Source organism: Cervus canadensis, chromosome 18 (assembly GCF_019320065.1).
Source record: "Cervus canadensis isolate Bull #8, Minnesota chromosome 18, ASM1932006v1, whole genome shotgun sequence".
Classification (NCBI taxonomy): domain Eukaryota; kingdom Metazoa; phylum Chordata; class Mammalia; order Artiodactyla; family Cervidae; genus Cervus; species Cervus canadensis.
The window spans coordinates 24,889,546-24,912,476 of record NC_057403.1 but is presented as its reverse complement, the minus strand read 5'-3'; the positions used below and the strand labels follow the sequence as shown (position 1 = coordinate 24,912,476).

The 22,931-nt window shown below is 54.1% G+C and overlaps 1 protein-coding gene and 1 non-coding gene across 8 annotated transcripts in view; one reads left to right on the top strand and one right to left on the bottom strand.

Annotated features, from left to right (window-relative positions):
- Positions 1 to 22,931, top strand: part of SIPA1L3 (signal induced proliferation associated 1 like 3) — a 254,722-nt gene that overhangs the window by 224,253 nt on the left and 7,538 nt on the right. For 6 of the 7 annotated variants that reach the window (XM_043437890.1, XM_043437892.1, XM_043437895.1 and 3 more), the window contains 4 exons: positions 131 to 352; positions 14,187 to 14,352; positions 15,173 to 15,419; positions 19,766 to 19,909. In XM_043437890.1, coding sequence (XP_043293825.1) covers positions 131 to 352; positions 14,187 to 14,352; positions 15,173 to 15,419; positions 19,766 to 19,909 — 779 coding nt within the window. The remainder of the gene's footprint in view (positions 1 to 130; positions 353 to 14,186; positions 14,353 to 15,172; positions 15,420 to 19,765; positions 19,910 to 22,931) is intronic. The other variant, XM_043437894.1, reaches the window with a different exon arrangement.
- On the bottom strand, positions 20,361 to 20,465 carry LOC122421800. Its single transcript, XR_006263617.1, has one exon. It is a non-coding gene; the product is annotated as a U6 spliceosomal RNA (small nuclear RNA).

Below are 22,931 nucleotides of genomic sequence, written 5' to 3'. Positions count from 1 at the left end.
TTTTCATAGCAGTGTCTCTCCTGTGTGAAGGAACTTTTTGTTTGTTTGTTTCCCAAGAGTAAACTTAAACAGATTGACTTTTCGAAACGTGGGACAGAATTGTTTTACTTTTCTAATTTTTACATTGCAGCGACATGAGCTCACGGGCCGGCTACCCCGCTCAGGTTCACAAGACAGCCAGCACCGAGAGCCCGCGGCCCTCACAGCTGGCCCAGCCCAGCGCCTTCCAGCTCTCCACCTCTGTCCCCAAGTCCTTCTTCTCCAAGCAGCCCGTGCGCAACAAGCACCCCACGGGGTGGAAGAGGACAGACGAGCCCCCGCCACGGCCACTCCCCTTCACTGACCCAAAGAAGTAAGTGCCTGGGCACCTGGTGAGGCACCCCCAGAGCCAAGCTTGGCATCTTGGGGCAGGGGGGAGGGTGACCCCTCACTCCCTCATATGTCAGTCACCATGCCAGTCTATGCACTGGGAATACAACCATGCACAGGCAGACAGGGTCCCTGCCCTCCAGGGGGCCATGCTGGTTGGGGAGACGGACAGCAGATAGGGTGAGTAAGAAAAGTGTGCAGAGTCAGATGGTGGCTAGTACTATGACACGTCTGGATGGAGAACGTTCCAGGCAGAGGGAACAGCAGCTGACAGACCCTGGGGCAGGAGCAGGCTTGGTCTGCGGGGGGAGGACCAGTGTGGCTGACAGACCCTGAGGCAGGAGCAGGCTTGGTCTGTGAGGGGAGGACCAGTGTGGCTGACAGACCCTGGGGCAGGAGCAGGCTTGGTCTGCAGGGGAGGACCAGTGTGGCTGACAGACCCTGGGGCAGGAGCAGGCTTGGTCTGCGGGGGGAGGACCAGTGTGGCTGACAGACCCTGGGGCAGGAGCAGGCTTGGTCTGCGGCGGGGAGGACCAGTGTGGCTGGGACCATGTGAGCACATGAGGTCAGAGGGCCAATGAGCACAGACTGTGGAGGGTTCTATGGGCCCCAGGTAGGGGCCTGGGCATCTGCTGTAAGTCAGGGGGAACCACAGAAAGGTCTGGAACAGAGGGGGACAGATCTAAGTTGGGTGTTCATGGCGCCCCTGTGACTGCATGTGGAGCATGGCCTGCAAGGGGCCAGGAGACCAGGGGGCTCCTGCTGTGATGGTCCAGGCAGGACACAAGAGGTCTGGGGAGGAAGAAGGAGGCAGCTTTAGGACAGATCTCTGAAATGGGAGCCAGCAGATTCCACTGGCAGGTCTGATGTGGTGTAAGAGAAAGAGCAAGGTGGAAGGTGATACCAGGTGTTTCAGCCTGGAGGATGGGCAGACTCTCCTTGAGCTGAGATAGGGACTGAGTGGGGAGCGGGCTCAGGGTTGGAACTGTAGAGTGAGCTGTAAACCATGGTTCCCTCCAAGTGGGGAGCTCCAGAGCTCAGGCCTGGATGGTTACCCTTTTATTTTTTTGCTGCACTGGGTCTTGGTTGCTGCACGAGGGCTTTCTCTGGTTGCAGTGAGCAGGCGCTACTCTGGCGGTGCACAGGCTTCTCGTTTCGGTGGCCTCCCTAGTTGGCGCGCAGGCTCCGTGGCACACGGGCTTCAGTAGTTACAGCTTGCAGGCTCTAGAGTACAGGCTCAGTAACCCTGAGGCACATGGGATCTTCCCAGACCAGGGATCGAACCAGGGTCCCCTGCATTGGCAGGCGGATTCCTAGCCACCGACCACCAGGGAAGCCCACAGAAGGATTACTGCTGTGATGCGCAGTACACATGGAGGAGGCAGTCGGGTAAGGCGTCTGGAGCTCAGGGAGAGGTCAGGCTGGAGAGAGAAATGGGAGTACTGTCAGCATAACGGCTGGAGAGGAGGGGGATGTAGGGCTCTGCCTGAGATCCCTCAGCGTTCATACGAGGAGGAGGAGCCAGTGAAGGAGGAGCCCAGACAAATGTGGGGTCTGGGAGCCCAGGGGTGACGACTGGGAGCAGTCAGGGAACCGAGCATGGGGTTGAGCCTCACAGAGGTGACTGGAGGATGCCAGAGAGAAGCCAGGGCAGAACAGGAGGCAGCTGGTTTGGGGCATTTTGCTCTGAAACCAAAAGGAGGAGAGGAGTGGTCAGTTAAAAAACGGTTCTTTGAATTTGGAGGTTTTATTTATTTTAATTTGGCAGCACTGCACAGCACGTGGGATCTTAGTTCCCCAACCTGGGATCGAACCACCCCTGCCCCCTGCATTGAAAGTGTGGAGTCTTAACCACTGGACCTCCAGGGAAGTGCCGATTTTTGAAGTTAGAGTACGATGATACTGAAAATGTATCCAGTACTCACCATGTGCTAGTTTTGGTGCTGAGCTCTAGTCCATGAATTGATTCACTGAATCCATCTCAACAACCCTGCCATGAGTTGTTCAATCAGTCATTCATTTCCCACTCTGTGACCCCATGGACTGCAGCACACCAGGCTTCAACATCTCGTGGAGTCTGTTCAAACTCGACTCCATGTCCATTGATTCGGTGATGCCATCCAACCATCTCATCCTCTGCCACCTCCTTCTCATCCTGCCCTCAGTCTTTCCGAGCATCAGGGTCTTTTCCAGTGAGTTGGCTCTTCACATCTGGCAGCCAAAGTATCAGAGTTTCAGCTTCAGCGTCAGTCCTTCCAGTGAATATTCAGAATTGATTTCCTTTAGGATTGACTGGTTTGATCTCCTTGCAGTCCAAGGGACCCTCAAGAGTCTTCTCCAGCACCACAGTTGGAAAGCATCATCAGGTTCTTTGGCGCTCAGCCTTCTTTATGGTCCAACTCTCACGTCCATACACAACTACCAGAAAAGTCATTTCTAGTGATTTTTGACTAGACGGACCTTTGTCGGCAAAGTGATATCTTTGCTATTTAACATGCTGTCTAGGTTTGTCATAGCTTTTCTTCCAAGGAGCAGACATCTTTTAATTTCATGGCTGCAGTCACCGTCCCCAGTGCTCCATGAGGCGGACCTGTCATTTGCCCAGCTTTACTGCTGAGGCTCAGAGGCTCACAGCTGGGAAGGGGTGGAGAACCCAGAAAGGGGTCAGAACCCAGAAAACCGTGCCCACGGCTCCTCTTCAGGTGGGGGGCCTGCCCTCCTCCGTCCTGTTCTCTGTAACGTCCTCTCTCATGACCTGGAGGGGGCCGTTCAGATGTGTGGTGACACAGAGCTCATAAGGAGAGAGGTGTCAGGAGACAGAAACAGGATCCCTGGAGAGGTGGGCGAGCGAGCAAGCCGAGAATCCAGTTCACGCTGCTCCCTGACAGCCAGGGGCCACTCTGCAAACTAGATTTTGATCCTCCCCTCCCCTGACTAAAACCTCCAGTGGCTTGCCCCGCTCCCAGGACTAATGATAAAGGCTCTTATTTCCTGAGTGCGTATATCATACCAGGCACTGGTGCACTGTGCGCTTTGCCCAGACTCCCACCTGGACCCCGCACAGCGTGCCCATCACCCTTCTGCCTTCATCTCCCATGCTCCCCCAGGCTTTCTCCACTCCACCCACCTGGCCTCTCCTGGCTCCTCGGTCTTTGCAGTGGCTGTCACCAGTTCCCGGAATGCTCCTCCTCCACGTCTTGTGGCCGAGGTGGGATTCCGGAGCTTGGTCCGGCCACCTCCTCGTTCTGGTCCCCCCAGCCTTCCGTCCCCGCTGCTGTCAATCCACGGCCCGATTCTGCACAGGAGAGCAGGTGACGGTCTTGGTCACAAGACACGTGTCACCTGACACTGTGGGTGCTCCATCAGTGAGTGGAATGTCTGAGCCTCACATCACACTCCATCCTCACTGTAACCCCATAACACATGGTGAGGCCCTCACTTTCCAGGGTGGCCACAGGGTGCGGCCTTGCTGACCCCACTCTGCTCCTCCATGAGAGCGGGCCGCCCTGGCCTCCCCAGCATCTGTGCTGTTCTTTGTGCCTGGGCCCCCCCGCCCCATCTGGCTCTGTCCTGCCCACCTGAAGTTTGCTCAGGCTGCCATCACAAAGCACTGCAGACCGGGGGGCTCAACAGCACAACTGTCTTTTCTCGGAGCTCGGGAGGCTGGAGGTAGGAGCCAAGGTGGTGGCAGGGTTGGTTCTCTCCGCGAGGTGAGAGGAAGTGTCTGTACCACGCCTCTCTCCTGGATTCTGGTTGATTCGCTGGCAACCTGTGGGGTTTCTTGGCATGTAGAAACATCTGGGTGTGTGTCTCTGTGTCCACATCTCCCATTTTCATAAGGACACCAGTTGTTAGATTAGGGTTGCTCTTAATTGCCTCATTTTACCTTGATTGGGTTTCCCTGGTGGCTCAGATGGTAGAGAATCTGCCTTCAATGCAGGAGACCTGGGTTTGATCCCTGAACCAGAAAGATCCCCTAGAGAAGGGAATGGCAACCCACTGCAGTATTCATGCCTGAAGAATCCCGTGGACAGAGGAGCTGGCAGGCAGCACAGTCCATGGAGTTACAAGAAGTCAGACACGACTGAGCAAGTAGCACTTTGACTTTACCTTGATTCCTCTGGAAAGACACCATTTCCACATCAGGTCAAATTCTGAGCTTCTAGAGGTTGGGACTTCAACATATCATTTGGAGGAGACCCATAACACCAGCCCTCAGGTCTTACACTGAGCTGCCATCCTCAAAGAAACTCTTCCAAGCCCCACACCAGGCTTATCCGTCCCATGGACCCCACACTTTTTCCCCTGCTTGGCCTCTCTCCAGAGCACATCACACAGTCATTTGCTAGAGATTCATTTCTTCCCTGTCAACCTGTTGGACTGAGAGTACTGGGACAGCAGACCCACCTGAGCCCCATCCAGGACAAGGTATGTAGTAGGCGCCCAGAAAATACACCTGGCAGACTTCCCTGGCGGTCCAGTGGTTAGGACTCCACGCTTCCACTGCAGGGGGACAGGTTTGATCCCTGGTCAGGGAACTAAGATCCTACTTGCCACCCTGGCATGGCTGAAAAAAATATACACCTGGATAGGTGACAGCCAAAAACAAACAGCAGCGCCCCTTTTCCCACCATAAGATCCAAAGAAAGCTTTTTATGTATGTACGTGCATCACATAAAAATATGTAAACTAAATATACAAAATACTGGGGGACACAGAATAGTTTCATGGTTTCTTATATTTATTAATTTGGTTACAGATACATTTTTAAAATCACATGCTTTAAGTAATATGTTAACTTAGAATTAATGCTTTTGTCCACATGCTTTTAAGAAAGCTGCTTTATTCAAACTCTCCCCAAGCACTTTGGAAATGTCTTTGTCATTGTTAGAGACACTTCTGAGTCACCTAACCTAGTTTTCCAGAAAACATTGTCTTTACTTCCAGCTAAAGTATTTGAGGCTAAACATGTTTTTTTTTTTAATCTGTGTATAATTCTGTTGCTGAAATTTTATCCCAAGGCGTGAGAACTCATTTGCATAACTTATTTACCTACTTTTACTGATACCTCCCCTGCCAAGTGGGCTTCCCCAGTGGTGCAGTGGTAAAGAATCTGTCTGCCAGTGCAAGAGACGCAGGTTCAATCCCTGGGTCAGGTAGATCCCCTGAAGGAGGAAATGGCAACCCACTCCAGTGTTCTTGCCTGGAGAACCCCCATGGACAGAGGAGCCTGGTGGGCTACAGTCCATGAGGTTGAAAAGAGTCGGGCATGACTGAGCGACTAAGCATGCCCACACACACACACCCCTGCGAAGTATTGTCATAAGCCCTTTACCTTTTTTAACTCATTTAATCTTCACTACGAACAGTGAGGTGTAGGACTCTGTATCCCATTTTTCAGGTAAGAAAAATTGAGGTGCAGAATGGTTAAGTCACTTGCCCAAATTCACTGTTAGTTAATTAATTAACTAACTTAAGTTAGTTAAGTTAGTTAATTCACTGCAGGTGTCATGGTTGTTGGTTTTGTAACTTGTTACCACAGAGGTCACCACATATTTCTTTTAATATTTATCTTTATTTATTTACTTATTTGTCTGCCCCGGGCCTTAATGGCAGCACGCAGAACCTTTGATCTTTATTGTGCATGCGGAATCTTTAGTTGCCACACGTGGGATCTTAGTTCCCTGACCAGGGATCGAACCCAGGCCTTCTGCATTGGGAGCTCAGAGTCTTAGCCACTGGACCACCAGGGAAGTCCCATAGGTCACCCCTAATGTGAGTGTGTCTCCAGAGGAATAATCACCACATCTGCCTCCTTTCTCATTGATTCTGGTCAGGAACCTCTAACACATCCCCAGAGGGCTATAAATGGCTGTGGCCAGCACAGGGGTGCTATCTTTCAGCCAGGCTGTGTGGATAGGGCTTTTCAGACCCCCCCAGGTCCTCCCAGTGACCCTATTTCTAGAGGAGGAAACTGATGCACAGTTAGAAATGTGTAGCCTGGGTCACCCAACTGGAAGTGGCAGAGCTGGGATTCATACCTAGAAAGAGAACTGGCTGGGCGTCTCATCACGGGAAAGACTCAGGCAAGGCTCACATCCAAGGCTGGGACTCGCACCTTCTGAGGACTGACTTCTCGGAGGAAACAGTCGCCTGTATTGGGGCGCATGCTCCATTGCACGAAAAGCAGACTGAGCTGGTGAAGGACGGAGGAGCTGCACCCAGGGCACTGAGGCAGAAGCCCCCCCGGCCCGCTGCCCCGCACCCAGCCCCTCTGCTGCAGGCCCCGGTCAGCCCTGCAGCTCCACCTCAGGAGAGGGCTGCACAGCCCCGTTTTGACTGCTTTGTCGAAGGACACTGAACTCACCAGCCTGCCTTCTCCCGACCAGGAGAGCAGCATGGTCTGGGGGTCGGGAAGGACTCCCTTGTTGGCCGCTCACCCCTCCCTCGCTCAGTTTTTCTCTCTTTAAACTGGCATGACATCCTCCCCACCTCCCCACTTCCTGAGGTAACCCCCCGTGAGGACCCCAGCACCAAGGTTGAGCTGCACAGGGCTGAGCAGGAGGCAGGGTGGCCAGGCTGGGGCCCCATGGAGCAGGAGACAGAACCCGCAGCCGTCAGCCCCACTTCCTCAGCCGTCCAGGGCACCTCCTCCCCGCCAGGCTGGCCTCAGCCCGACTGAAAGGCTGGCATGTGGCGGCCCTGCTGGCCCTGGTCCCTGCAGACAGGGCCTGGTGAGGAGGAGGCATGCCCTAGGGAACAGCCTGCTTATTGCTTAAGGGGGAGCAGTGGTTGTGGCGGCTGAGCCCCCAGGTCACATCTGAGGACCCAGGCTCCAAATGTCCTCATCCATAAGAAGGGCAGTCTTGGAACGTCCCTGGTGGTCCTGTGGTGAGGACTCCCACTTCAACTGCAGGGGGCATGGGTTCAATCCCTGTTCGGGGAACTAAGATCCCATATACTGCATGGCGTCACCATAAAGTGAAAAAAAAATGAGCATCCTGGGGCCTGAGAGAGAGTGAGTGCTCAGGGGGCGAGCTTTGCTGCAGCTGCTGTTACTGCCACCGCAATCAGGAGCAGTCCCCTGAGTCAAGCCCAGGACCCAACTCTGCGGTGACTGTCAGAAGCTCTCGGGGCATCAGTCCTCTTGCCGATAAAGTGAGGCAATGGCAGTGATGGCCATGGAGAAGGAACATAGCCCCGTGAGACACCCCAGCCCCAGAGTGGGGACCCACACCCCCAGAGCCGCCGTCACCACGTCCCAGGCACACTGAGTACCGCGTTCATTCATCAAGAGCAAATCTCAGGCAGCTCAGAGCACCAGGCAGAGGGGGCTTCCGAGCATCCTCCACTACCGTGCCTCGGTCCCCAGCCTCTAAAAGGGAGGACAGGGGTGCCTCCCTCCCTGAGGTGGCACAAGGAGTCATCGAGGCCTCGGGAAGGTCCCCTCAGCGCTGGCACTGGCATCTAGCAGTTGACGTGTGGCCTGCAGGTGCCCTCCTTCCTCGAGTTTAGGGGCCCTGGGTTCAGTTCAGCATAGCCACGGAAGCAGCAGCATCCCCACCCCACAGCAGGGTCGACCCCCACCCCCACCCGCCTCTCCCAGCCAGCCTTCCAGGAAAATCGGCCTGCCGCCCAAGGCACAGACCCGATGAGTGTCCTCGCCAGCGAGGCTGGCAGAACCCCCAGCTCAGGCAGGCCAATCGACAGTGGTGCTAATTAGCTTAATTAACCCAGCCCCAAGGGAGCTGCCGGGGTTGGAGGCCAGAGCTCCCAGTCATCTGGGATCAGGCCCAGCCAAGTCAGAGCCTTTGGTCGCCTTCCACTCCTGGCCCGGCCATCACAGGAAAAAGAAGTTGCTGTTGTCCCGCTCCTAACCTCAGGACTGCCTTTGTCATTTTTCTGTCTCCCTCTTTCTTTACTAACGTGAGTGGTTTAATTCCCCAGCGTGGCAAATACAAGTTCAGACAACATGGGCAAATTAGGGACTCTGTCCAAGGCTGTCAGTCAGAACTCTGAGACAGGGTACCTCCTTCTGGGTGTTTTCTTCATTTGTGTGTTAGATGGTAAAACATGCAGAGGATAAAAACCAAACTAGTTCAAAAGGGTGTGCCATGAAAATCAGGCCTCTCTGCCTTCCCTGGCCCCCAGCCATCTAGTTCCCCTCCCCAGAGCAACCATTGTTTCATTCCTTGTCCATCCTTAGCAGAAATGTTCTGAACATGACTGAGCACACGTGAGTGTGTGTGTTTCCTTCCCGACCACCCCCCCTTTTTTATCCACGGGGTCACCTCCTGTCTGTGCTCCAGCCTCTTTCACTTGCTCTTTTCTCAGCTTGGCGGCAGTTCCATATTAGATAGAACACACAGAAGGTGATCTCATTCTTTTTAACAATCAGAGTCGAGTCCATTTTATCCTCAGAGGTCATTAGATTTAAACATTTATAAAGACCAGAGATCTTGAGAAGAAGGAAAAAGATCAGAGGTGCACAAACCCAGTTTTTTTCTTTTAACCTGGAATTAATGCCATCTTAAATTATTGCTTAGAATTTTCAGTTTAGACAATACATTAGGAAATCCTCCCAGAAGAAAGAGAATGAGGACAAAAATGATGAGTTTGACACTCCAAACTGAATTTCATCATATTTTATTCCTTTTAGACATGTCACAGCTGCCCACTAACAGTGTCAGGCCATGTGGAACTTGCAGTGGATAGATAGATGTGGAGCTGAGGGTCGGAGAGAAGGTTCTAGCAGGATTTCTTCCAGGGAGCCAGCCCTCCCCTGGAGAATCAGGAGAGCCCCACTCAAGTCCTAGGGGTCCTGAGAGCTGGGAAGATAGTTTCAGCAAATGAACCCAAACAGAGCAAGGAAGGAATGCTTATCTTCTCTTGGCTTGACTTTTTTAAGTATCTCTATCCTTTTATTTATTTTATTTTTCTTGGCCGTGCTAGGTCTTCGTTGCTGTGCACTGGCTTTCTCTAGTTGCAGCAAGAGGGCGCTACTCTCTACTTGCGGTGCGAGGGCTTCTCATTGTGATGGCTTCTCTTGTTGCAGAGCATGGGCTCCAGGGTGCGTGGGCCTCAGTAATTGTGGTCCTAGGCTTAGTTGCTCCATGGCATGTGGGATCTTCCCAGACCAGGGATCGAACCCGTGTCCACAGCATTGGCAGACAGATTCTTAAACGCTGGACCACCAGGGAAGTCCTCTATACTTTCTCCTGGTTTATGGAAATCATTTAAGCTTGCTGGGAAAGGAAGAGAGAGAGGAAGGGAGGTTGGAAGGAAGGAAGGAAGGAGATGGGTAGGGAGGCCGGCTGATGGGTTAAAAGGAAGGTCAGTTCTGTGTGATACGTATTTACCAACTAAGTCGGTGTGCCTGCCGGCCTCGTCCCCAACCCAGGACATAAACACAGACTGCAGGTGAGGTGGGAGGAGTAGAACCCCAACATAGTCACACAGGACAAATCACTGTGAGATGAATACAGTGAAGAAGTAGGACAGGAGAGTGTGATGTAGCTCACCTGGGCTAGGAGGGAGCCACAAAAGGTGGAGTGTCAGGGAAGGCCTCTCTGAGGAGGTGACATTTGAGTAAAGCTGGGTGGATGAGAAGCTGCCATTTGCAAGGACTGCTAGGAAGGATGCTCTGGGCAGGCAGAACAGCCGATGCAAAGGCCCTGAGGCAGGAACTTTGCTGGCATGTTTCAGGAACCTTGGGAAGCCTGTATGGGAGGAGATGAGGGCTGAGGTGGGTGGAACAGATTGTTTTGGACCTGGTGGGCTGTGGCAAGGAATGTTTTTAGAAAGAGAATCCCTCCCACATATCCACCTTAGGAGCTGAGAGTTCGGTAACCTTGAATATACCACACTAAGCTATGTGTGGGGCTTCCCTGGTGGCTGAGACAGTAAAGATTCCACCTGCAATGCAGGAGACCTGGGTTCGATCCCTGGGTTGGGAAGATCCCCTGGAGGAGGGCACGGCAACCCCCTCTAGTATTCTTGCCTGGAGAACTCCATGGACAGAGGAGCCTGGCGGGCTACAATCTATGGGGTCGCGGAGAGTTGGACACAACTGAGTGACGAAGCACAGCACCGCATAAGCTGTGTGTGAGTTTTGTTTCCTAAAAATGTTTTCACATCACACATACCCCCCCTTTTTTTTTTAAATATTTATTTGTCTGCACCAGGTCTTAGTTGTGGTACACAGGATCTTTAGTTGTGGCATGCGAACTCTTAATCGCCATGCATGGGACCTAGTTCCCTGACCAGGGATCAAACCTGGGCCCCCTGCATTGGGAGTGTGGAGTCTTAGCCACTGGACCACCAGGAAAGTCCCCATAACCACTTTCTTATTCCCATGACGTATCTGGGCAAACCTCTTCCCTGTCATGTGGACCAAGTTTTCTTGTCTTCAGCAGCTAGAGGGGGTTATTCTGGGGTACCACTGTCCCTCCCTGCCGGGCCTCGTCCTGCCATTACTGGCCAGTGCTGTTTCCTCCTTAGTCAGGACTTCATGAAGCGTCCCCGAACACCTGGCACCTTAAAGGGGAGGGACACTCCCAGATGGAGAACTCCTAGGGTGGAGACAGTGCACGGTTTTACACTTTCAGCAGGTCATCTTACACCCTTCCCAGAGGGGAGCCTCGTGGACAGCGCCTTGGGCAGCGGATTCTGGGAAATGGTGAAATCAAAAGGGAAGCGGGAGGGGTGAGGCCCCTTGGAGCTCCCAGGGGAACAACGTGTACTCTTGGGGGGGGGGGGTGTCTTTTTTGCTTGTGTCTGTTTCTCTCTTGGATAGAAAGCTTTTCGTTTGCCCAGAAAGCATACTTCCCTAATAATGACGGAGCCAGAATTACCCTAGCCCTGGAATTCTCATTTGAGAAGGAATATGACCTAACAAGAAAAAAAAAAACTTAACCACCCTCTCTTCCTTCCTTTGTTGAAATCCCAAGGCTGGCAGCTGAGAAAATAAGAGAAAAAATAAAAAAACATAGACTTCAGTACCCTCAGGAGCCCAAGATATCTTATTTCTTCCTGAGTTCAAAGACTTTTCTCTTTTTCTTTCTTGAGTTACACAATGATGAAGTCTAGGTGTCAGCTCTTTTTAAACTATTTTTTATTATTATTTTTGTTACAATACATGATTATAGCAAAATAAATTCAAGCAGTTCAGAAGGGTGTTTGTATCAGATGAAAAGTGAAAGCCTCATTTTTCCACCTTCTAATATGACTCCTACTTCCCAGAAGTAATTATTGTTCATAATTTCTTCCAGGATTTTTTTTAATGTGTAAAAGCATTTTTAAAAAGACTAATTTATTTGGCTGTGTCGGGTCTTAGTTGTGGCACATGGGATCTTTGTTGGGGCATGCGAGCTTCTCTAGTTGGGGTGCCTGTGTTTCTCTTTAGTTATGGTTCCTGGCCTCCGTTGCCCCTCAGCATATGGGAATCTTAGTTCCCTGACCAGTAATCGAACTCAAGTCCCCTGAATTGGAAGGTAGATATTTAACCATGGGGCCACTGGGAAAGTCCCTATAAAAGCATATCATTAAACCCAAAGTGATTATGTTTCACATTCTATACATCTTTCGTACACCAACTCTTTGATAGAAACGTGACAGCCAAGCGCTGTCGTGATGCCCGTGGGCTCAGCAGCCCAGTGGCCCGGAATGGAATCCTGTCTCCTCTCCTCCCAGGCCATGTGACTGTGGACAGTTACTTTAACCTCTCTGTATCTCACTTTCCCACCTGTAGAGCAGAGATGCCAATTAACAGTGGCTCCCAAGGAGGGCTGCTGTATAGATTTCACAGGTTAGCTCACATGGAGCCCTTGGACTGGTAGATAGCGCCTGGCTCTGTGCTTCTGTTAGCTGTCATTATTTCTTTCCTGGGTGGGGTGGCAACACCTCAGATGAGGGATCCAGTGTTGGCTGGAAAAGTAGGACCTGATCCCAAAGGCTGGGCCAGACTCAGGAGGCAAGAGGAGACTGCAGGGGAAGTCCCAGGAGTGGAGGGCAGAGAGCCCCCAGGAGCCAGCCCGGGCCAGGGAGCTGGGATGACAGCCTGTGGTGCCTGCAGAATGGGGAAGGAGCAGTAGGAGAGGACTGTGTGCAGCTCGGGGTGCCCAGCACCCCCAGAGAAACGGTCAGAAGAGCAGCTCTCATTTCCCCAGTGTCCGCTCTGTGAGGTGCTGGCCAGGCAGTTTGCAGCAAATTCCAAAATGTAGTAAGGTCACTGTGTTTTCCCTGTGTGCAAACCAAGGATCAGAGAGGTGGTGTGACTTGCCCAGGGTCCCACAGCAGGAACAGGCAAAGTCTAGACTCAGACCCAAACCTGTCTGCCCACCAGGGCTCCTGCTGTTAACCCCAGACTGTGCCTCAGTGACTTTTAGATCATAGAGTCTTCTGGAAGGCAGCCCTGAGTCAGCTTTGGGAATGCTGAAGAAGAGTGTGGTGATCAGAGTGACCCGGGCTCACAAACCATCTTCTGGAACAAGAGTGGAAGTTGCTCAGTCGTGTCCAACTCTTTGTGACCCCATGGACTATATAGTCCATGGACTTCTCCAGACCAGAACTCTGGAATGGGTAGCCAGTCCCCTCTCCAGGGGCTCTTCCCAACTCAGAGGTCAAACGCAGGTCTCCTGCATTACAGGGGGATTCTTTATCAGCTGAGCCACCAGGGAGACCCAGTAGAAAAGCAAGATAGGAGCAGTCAGAGGCTGCTCCAAGCCCTTGTGCCTCGTCTCTGGATCCTCCCAGCCACCCCATGCTGTGTGAGCCCACCCCATGAGATGGAAAGCAAAGTGAGGGAGATCTGGTGTCAGGCCCTGGAGCGCCCAGGCCAGAGGTCTGCAGTCTGTGGCCCAGCCCCGGCCCAAAGGGACCGGTCTCCCCAGGGGATTCTAACTCTATGGGACCCCCCCTCCCTCTTCTGTTGCTGGAGTCCCTGGTCTGCACCACCCCTGTGTTCCACCTGAACAACTCCGGAGGTTCCTGTCTCCTTGTTTCCGTGAGGGTGACGTCTCTGTCCGCAACTCTTCTAAAGCACAAATCAGGACCAGGCACTCACCAGATCAGACTCTGCAGATGCAATCCTGAGACCCCTCTGTGGCTCATAAGTTCCCAAACGCCTGCCCCAGCCCCTCCCAGGCCTCACCCCCTTCCCAGGCCTCACCGTCTTGCCCCTGACGCCTCTGTAAGCTCACCAGGCTTGTTCACACATCTCAGCCCAGCACTCGCTGTTCTCTCTACCTGGCCTCCTCTTCTACCAGCAGATTCCTGCCTTCTGCCCTTTCTGCTCAGACGTCATCCCCTTAGAAAAGCCTGCCCTGGGCCTTCCTGGTGGTCCAGCGGTTCAGACTCCATGCTCCAGTGCAGGGGGCGCACTGATCCCTGAGCTAAGATCTCCACGCCATGTGGTGCTGCCAGAAGATGACAAGAAAAGCCAGCCTCCATCCCCAGCGACCCCTGTCCCCTCACCCAGCTTTATTTCTCTTCAGAGTACCTCTCTCCACCTTGCATTGTGGGGTCTCTCTCCCTGTTCCTTTTTTCATGGTCAGTCTCTCTGACGGGTCTGCTCCACATTCACTGCTCTATTCCCGCTGCTGAGCACACACACGGCACGGAGGGGATTCCCAGGCCGCATCTGAGGGATGGGCAAGTAGCGAGGATAACCTGGGTCTCGCCTCTGTCCATCTGCACCGGGTGACGTGGGGAAGCCACGGTCACTCGCCCGGTGGTGGTTGGCTCCCTAGGGTCAGGACAGCTCTGAAAAGCGACTTGAGCTTCCGGAGACCCTTCTGACCATGACCTTCTCCTTCCAGACAGGTGGACAGCAGCACGAAAAACGTCTTCGGGCAGCCGAGGTTGAGGGCCTCCCTCCGAGACCTCCGCTCCCCACGGAAGAACTACAAGTCCACCATTGAAGATGACCTAAAGAAGCTCATCATCATGGACAACCTGGCGCCCGAGCAGGAGAGAGAAACCGGCGTACGTGGAGGCTGCCCGTGCCATGCCCACACCCATGCTCGCATGCGTGCAATCAGACAGGCAGAGGGGCAGGGGCGGGGCCGGGGCGGGGCAGCTCCCTGCACTCACTCCAGCCTCTGCCTGCCCGAGGCACCCACCGGCCTGTTGGGGTGTGTGTGCCCCTGCAGCCAGGAGTCAGGACGTCGCGTTGGTCAGGGACAAGATCACAGTGTGAGCCAGCCTGGCAGGCCCACGGGGGCTTTATCCCCATTGGACCGCGTGCAGCTGCCAATGGATGCTCACAGTGGCTCTCACAGCCTTCTCCCCGAGCGCAGGGTGGAAGCAGCACCCGCCTGCCCAGACCGCAGGACCAGGAGTGGAGGGAGTGCTCAGGGGGCACTTGGGCTCCTGTGACCCAGAGGTCGGGGGAGGCCAAAACAGCAGGCGTTCTCTGTCCCTCTCTTTTCTGCCTCCCCTGGTGGGCCAGGCGCTTGGCAGGTGCACTCTTGTTGGGACCTGGGTGGCCCCAGTCTCTGCAGGGTTTCCTCCCACCAGCTCTGGGGGGAGCCAGCACTCTGTCCCAGGTGGTCCCCACCAACGCCTGGGTCTCCTGCTCTAGCTGAGGTCACCCCACCTTCCCTACCTCCCCTGGAGCTGGAGAGTGGGGTCAGCCCTCCAGACCCAGGTGGGCTGCAAAGAGGGGAGGAGGAATCCTCAGGGAGAAGTGCTGTACTTTGGGCAGAAACGGGTGCTGGGTGGGTCAGGACTGCAGATGGTGGGAAAGAAGCATCCGAGGGCAGTGATGGTGGGCCTGGCCCTGACCACACCCCTGTCCTGGCAGCAGTCGCCACAGAAGAGCCTGCAGCGGACGCTGTCAGATGAGAGTCTGTGCAGTGGGCGTCGGGAGCCCAGCTTCGCCAACCCTGCCGGCCTGGAGCCGGGCCTGCCCAGCGACGTGCTCTTCACCAGCACCTGCGCCTTCCCCTCCAGCACGCTGCCCACCCGCCGCCAACACCAGCACCCCCACCCGCCTGGCGGCCCTGGCCCCGTCCCCACCACCGCCGGCAACAGCTTCCCCGAGAAGAAATGTGAGCCCGGGAGCCTGGAGGCTGGTTGGGGTGAGGGGTAGTGGGACAGGAGGGCATGAGCATGCGGATCACCTTGAGGTCAAAGGCCACAGGTCATCAAAGTCAGATGCGGGTGGAAACTGAAGTACGCAGGAGCTTCCGGGGACCCCAGTGCTTCTGCACACTGGGTGTCACCCTCAGAGCAAGGGATTGTTGGCCAAGCATCAGTCACCTAGGAATGGGGGGCCCCAAGGATTGGGGTCCTCTGAGACCAGAGAGAGGGCGTTAGTCTCTCTAGGTATCTCCAGACTGGAAGCTCATTACTAGGGCCCTGAGGATCAGGGTTTCCATTATATGCGCCCCTTTCCCAACTCCCTGTTCCAGCCCCAGCTCCCTGTTCCAGCACCAAGCAGATAACCTCATGAATTTTTTTTTTAATATTTATTTTTATTTATGTATTTGGCTGCTCTGGGTCTTAGTTGCAGCACCCAGGATCTTTAGTTACATCCTGTAAACTCTTAGTTGTGGCATTTGGGCTCTAGTTCCCTGACTAGGGATCAAACCTGAGTCCCCTGCATTGGGAGCACAGAGTCTTAACCCCTGGACCACCAGGGAGGTCCCTGCCTTCACATACGTGACTTCCTCCAGTCCTGCCAGCTCTCGAAGGGAGGGGATACAGTGGTGTGACCACCATCAGCAAATATTTACTGAAGGGAGTGCTGTGTGCACGGTTGCGCACTGGCTGGGGTCAGCTGTGCCTTCAGTCCACCTTGTAATCCTCTGTCCACAACCTCAAAGGCTCTGGGACTGGAAGGCAGGACAGAAGTCCAGGCCAGGCACCCCCCACCAGCAGTGCCCGACCCGAACGGATGTAAGGCTGTTCATGGCCCTTCTTTACCCCACTTGGCGTGAAGCATCCGTTGCTTAGTTGAGGAACACGGGTGTGTTGAATGGGGGCCGCTGCCGACCTTTCCGGGTGTATATGTGTATATAAAGTATGTCATTACTTTGTCAGATCACCACAAACCTTTACTTCAGAGATGTGCCCACCCCCAGGTTTCAGCTGAGGGGCTATGCCCTGTAGCATCTGATGGAGCCCTTTTGTACACCACAGTGGATGGAGGAGACTCGGGGACTTTTTTTGAGAGGTTCTGTCTGCCCCCTTAAAATTCTTCCACGGCTTCTCACTGACCTCCTATCTGGGTCCATATTCCTTGCCCTGATATTTTGGGGCTCCACCCTAGGGCCCTTCCTCAGTGCCTCCACTTCATGGCACCCTCTCTGAGAACCTCCTGTCCCACACTCGCGCTCCTCAGGGTATTCCAAGTGACTTGTTCCCTCTGCCTGCCATGCTGTTCCCCAGCCCCCTGCTTGGTACCTGACTCCTTTAGGGCTTTGCTCAGATCTGGCTCTTTGCTGGGGTCTCCCGTAAGCCCCAGGCCGGGTTCTCTCTCCCGTCTTAAACTCGAGAGCCCCTGGCCTGCCCCTTTGTTGGCTTTCTCCCACTGTTTCTCCAGCCCCCGGTCCGGGCCAGGCTCTGCTGTGGGCTCTGGGCACCCAGCAGTGGGGGGCACATCGCCCCCTGCCCTGGTGGCAGAGCTTCCCAGCGGTTTCTCTGGCTTCTCTGAGCTTCACTCTGTGTCTCCTTCATCAGCCTCTCACCTCCACTGCCATGCCCGTGCCGAAGGCAGGGCCTGGCATGAGGAGGCATTTGACACATGGTAAGAAGACAAGAGGCGGGCCAGGGCAGGGGTAGTGTGCCCAGAGATCACAGACAGACAGACAGAGTACCTGCCTGGCTCTACCTATCCTTTCAGTTGTGACAAAGAAGCTGCCTCCTCCAGGAAGTCCTCTCTCCCTAATCAGGCTGTGTCAGGCACCTCCTCTGGGCAGCCCCTGCCCCCAGCTCCCTCCCATCCCATCATGCTCTCTCAGCCTTGGTTTCCCCATCACAGCCCCACTCTTTCCCGGCAGTCGCTGTGTGGGAATGAGTCTGTCTCCCACGCTGGACTGGGGACTCCCTAAGAGCAGGACCCAGGGTTGTCTGGGTCCTTACAGTGACCGTAGCCCAGGGCCCTCTTTCTCATGAAACGCGTGCGCACACACACACACCCCCTCTCTGTGCCCATCTGACTCCCCTGTCCTCCTGAACCTGAGAGCCCATCTGGCCAGGGGCCCCAGGCCTTTCCACGTCTCCACGCCTGCTCGAGAGCCCTTCCCAAGCCACGTCAGGGCTGAAGAGGTGCTGTCAGCCCGAGCCCAGGCTCCCCTGATGAAGGGCCCTCAAGGCCAAGGAGCCTCTCACAAGGCAGCGCCTGAGATGACTTGCGTGGCAGAGGCAGCTGCTCCCGCGGTCCCCACCCACTCGGCCGTGAGACACTAGGATGCTGGAAACGGGAGTGTGGGGATCAAGGGCATCCTTCTGCCTGCCTTCTCATCCATTCCCCTGAGTGTTCATTCACTCACCAACGAGCACCTCACATCCTGAGAGCCGGGTGGCTGGGGTTTGTGGTCAGGTCCTGACCTCACAGCTGTAACCTCCGTGTGCCTATAGAATGTAGGCCAAAAAAGCACCCTCCTCACTGAGTTAATCTGAGAATCAGACAAGCTAGTACAAGGGAAACACCAAACTAAGAGCCTGATGTGCAGTAAGCGTTGAAAAAAACACTAGCTGTTGATGTGTGTGTGTGTGTCAGCATTCTGTCGCCAGGAGCGAGCATTCTACCTTCTCATCAGTCAGGTTTGCGCCTCTGAACTAAGACATGAGCAGGGAGCCTCTCAAGACCAACGCCGTGTGGGGCCGGGCTTAGAGCAGGGTCAGCGGCAGACCCCACGTGTCAAACTCAGGTGCCCCCACCAGCGAGAGAGAGGGTGCGAGGCAGCCAGCTTCCTGTTCTGAGCCCCAGTCGCCCCTCTGTCACAGGGGGTCATAGTAGTGCTTCCCTCCTGGCTGATTTGGGGGAGTGGGGGCTGAGAGATGATCGCTGTAGTACCCAGTGTGGTGCCCGGCGAGAGGATGAACCTGGGGTACATGGAGCAGGCCCAGCCTTTCCCGCTGGAGTCACCGCCCGACCTCCATGCTTCCCTGTCACCCTCTGCGCCCTCCCCTGTAGGGTCGTGAGGCCTCAGTGAGTCAGGGCCTAAGCCCGGCAGGGGGACTCCCTCCATCTCTGCAGCAGATGCCACCGTTGACACGCTGTTTGTGCCTTCCATCCTTTCCAGCACCCTGAGGCTCTTTCCCTGCCTGTCTTGTCATGCCTGAACCCACCAGGTCTCCCCACAGTGACCCTAAACACCGGCCGTACCCCAAAGCCCCACGTTCTGTCTGCAGCCTGGCACTCTCCCCTCTGCTCCAGACGCGCGTGGCCTCCACCCCACCCACGGCTCCGTGCGGGTGTCTCAGGCTTCTCACACTCACACCTCCAGAAGCCTCACTTCTGATCTCGCCCCCGGTCCTCCCCGACTCAGTGCCAGCTCCAGGATCCTGAAGTCCTCCCGGAGCCCCCCCTGTCTCACACCCACGTCCACCCTCAGGGAATGCTGTCGGCCCCACCTGCCAGGCAGACCCAGGACCTTGTCCCTCCAGCCATACCGGGCCCTGTCTGCCTTCAGCTCCCTCTTGGACCGTCCCAGGAGCCTCCTCACAGCCTCCCTGATCCCCCCACAGAAAGCCAGAGGGATCCAGTGGACACCGGCGACAGCTCAGAACCCTGCTCTGGCTCCATCTCACTTGGGGAAGAGATACGGTTCTTGTCGTAGCCCCCAGGGCCCTGCACCCTCCAGCCCTGTCACCACCTTCTGTCCCAGCCACGCGAGCCTCCTTTTTTTTTTTTTTAGTTTGTCTGTGCCGGGTCTTAGTTGTGGCATGTGGGATTTAGTTCCCTGACAAGGGATCAAACCCGGGCCCCCTGCAGTGGAAACACAGAGTCTTAGCCACTGGATATCTAGAGGAGTGCTCTCCTCAGTGTTTCTTAAACCTCCTGGCACGTTCCTGCTTCAGGGATTCATTTCTCACTGGTTGGTTCATCTGCCCAGAAAGCTCTTCTCCCAAGATGTACCCCCCTGACCACCCACCACGGCCTCGCCTCCTTCGGAGTTTTGTACAAAAGGCCATCTTCTCCGCAAGGCCTCCCCTGGCACCCTGTTTCAAATCATACCCACATAAATATCCGAGACTCCCACCCCCTTACCCTGCTGGTTGTTTTCCCTGGCGTTTATCATCTAATAAATATAATTTATTCATTTAATTATATATAACAGTGTAACAGTTATGTAATGTTACGTAATTGTATGTGAAGTGTAAAGTAACGTGTTCATTTCTTTATTTCTCCCACGCTTTCACTCGCACCCATCCTCTCCCCACCCAGCCACCATCTCAGCCTCTGAGCTCTCACTGGCCGACGGGCGGGACCGGCCGCTGCGGCGTCTGGACCCAGGAATGATGCCACTCCCCGACACGGCTGCTGGCCTCGAGTGGTCCAGCCTGGTGAACGCAGCCAAGGCCTATGAAGGTAGGCGCCTTCCACCCAACCCCACCAGATCCCCACTCCCTTCTCTGTTCTGGAAGGATCCATGGAGGGCCTTGGAGCTTTTTTTTTTTTTTGTAGCTTACTCTATTTTATTTAACTTAGCCCTCTGTAGTGCTGTGGTCAGTCGTGTCCGACTCTTTGCAGCCCCATGGACTGTAGCCCACGAGGCTCCTCTGTCCATGGGATTCTCCAGGCAAGAGTACTAGAGTGGGTTGCAGTTTCCTCCTCCAGGGGATCTTCCCGACCCAGAGATCAAACCCATGTCTGTTGTATCAGCATATGGGTTTTTTACCACAGAGCCACGTGGGAAGCCCACTTACCCTCTCTGTCAGCATTACCTTTTTTTTTTTTTTTTGGTCAAACTGGGCCTTTTTCTAAGAAGGAAGATGTGTTTTCTTTTTAATTTATTTTTTAATTGGAGGAAAATTGCTTAAAAAATATGGAACACTTCACGAATTTGAATGTCACCCTTCTGCAGGGGCCGTGCTAGTCCTCTCTATCGTCCCAGTTTTAGTGTGTGTGTTGCCAAAGCGAGCACGGCCTTGAGGCTCTAAAGGGGGACACACTCAGGTTCCACATCAGGGGAGGGCAGGGTTCACATCCTCCCTGTCACTTGCTCACTGTGCAGTCCTGGGCAAATGTCTTCATCTCTCTCATCCCCCCAGCTAGAATGAGACTATACCCACTGCCTAGGGCCACAGGGAGGAATCTATGAAAACTGTGTATAAAACCTGTCATCACAGAACATGCCATCAACAGACAGTGCTCTCTGTTATTATTTTAGAGCGGAAGTGTAGTGATCCCAGTTGTACTTAGATGTGCTTTGGCTACAAGTGGCAGAATATCCAGTGACTTAAACAAGGTTTATGCGGTGAAAATTCCAGGGGTGGGCAGTCAGGCTGGCGGGCAGTAAAAATTTCTGGGGTCATCACTTGTGATTAGGGTCAAACTCCTTCCCCCTCTGCTCTGCCATTCCTGGGGACCTCACCCTCACAGTTGGGCTGCTAGAGCTCTGGCCATCACGTCCAGCTCTGCCCAGCAGGGAGAGACAGACACCCACCCCACCCCACCCCCACTTGAAGGATGTCTTCCATAGCCTCACCCTCCTCCTGCGCTTACACCCCACTGGCCTGAGTGTCAGGGCCACACCTTGCCACAGGGCAGGCTGAGGAATGAGGCCCTGTGCACGGCTGAAATTTGGGGTCTGTTATTACGGAGAAAGAGAAAACAGACCTAAGACAGCTGGCTGTCTCTGCCATTTCCATCCCATGTGTCCTTGGGCAAGCAGCTTTACCTTTCTCAGCCTCGGTTTCCTCATCTGTGAAACCCTGACAGATAAGAATGTATTCTTCTGGCTCACTTTTCATCTTTTAGGCCACAGCTTTGCAGTCCCTCCTCCAGGAAGCCCTCCCTCATATCCCTTAGTCTGGATCAGACACCACCTCCTGTTTCCCATGGCCCTGACTCCTCAGCCTGTGCCCTTGCTTTCTTTTTAATCAGTTAATTAATTTGGTTGCATCAGGGCTAAGTTGCAGCACTCAGGCTTCTCTAGTTGTGGCTCATGGGCTTAGTGGCCCCAAGCATATGGGATCTTAGTTCCCTGACCAGGGATTGAACCCACCCGCCTTGCAGTGGAAGTAGAGAGTCTTAACCACCGGGCCATCAGGAATGTCCCCTGCAATAAGTTGTTTTTAAAAAGTAAAGGAGAAGGGGCTTCTCTGTTGGCTCAGTCGTAAAGAATTCGCCTACCAATGCAGGAGACATGGGTTCGATCCCTGGTACAGGAAGATCCCAAACGCCACACGGCAGATGCCGTGCAGCACAACTCTAAGCCTGCGCTCTAGAGCCCAGGAGCCGCAGCCGCTGAGCCCATGCGCCCAGAGCCTGCTCTCCACAACAGGAGACGCCACCACAATGAGAAGCCCTTGCACTGCAACTAGAGAATAGCCCCCGCTCACCACAACCAGAGAAAGCCCATACACAGCAACGAAAACCCAGCGCAGCCAAAAATAAATTTTTTTTTTTAATGTGAAGGAAAAGAGTGATCAGGAGAATTAAAAACCAAAGAGATCGCAGGGCAGGAACCCCAAGGTATGTTGAAGTGTGTTGAAAAGTGCTGAAACGGGTGATGGGTTCACGACCCCTGATGCTCTTTCCTCTGCTTTGGGGCCTGTTTGAAGCTCTTTATATGAAAGCATTTTCAAAAAGCATAAATATTGAATCCAAGATAAAAAACAGCAGCTATAAAGGATGTTATTTAGAGAATTGGGAAAATTTCAAGGTGATTGTCTATTAGACGGTAATAGCATGTCAACGTCAACTTGCCTGAGGACGATGTTGTGTCAGGAATATATAGGAGCATTTCTTTTCCTTTCTGGAGATGCATCGTGAAGTACTCAGGGTGAAGTACCAGAATGTTGGTACATTCCCTTCCCCAATGGTTAGGGAAGGAAGTACGCACAAACACAGGAAGTAAGTGTGCCATAACCGTTAACGCTGGGGAAGGGCACTTGGGTTTTCACTGTGCTGTTCTTGGAGCAAGGAGTTAGAAATAAAGGAACCCGCCTTTGCCTCCCCCGGAGAGGCACAGCCCCTCCTCTGTTCTGTCCTAAGACTCACTTAGCGAGAAAATGTTAGTTGCACAGTCATGTCCTACTCTTTGTGACCCCATGGACTGTAGCCCACCAGGCTCCTCAGAATGGGATTCGCCAGGCAAGAATACTGGAGTGGCTTGCCATTTCTTCTCCAGGCGATCTCCCTAACCCAGAGATTGAACCAGGGTCTCCTGCATTGGGCTTCCCTTGTGGCTCAGCTGGTAAAGAATCTGCCTGCAATGTAGGAGACCTGGGTTCAATCCCTGGGTTGGGAAGATCCCCTGGAGAAGGGAAAGTCTACCCACTCCAGTATTCTTGCCTAGAGAATTCCATGGACAGTCCATGGGGTCGCAAAGAGTCGGACATGACTGAGCGACTTTCACTTTCACTCCTGCATTCCAGGCAGACTT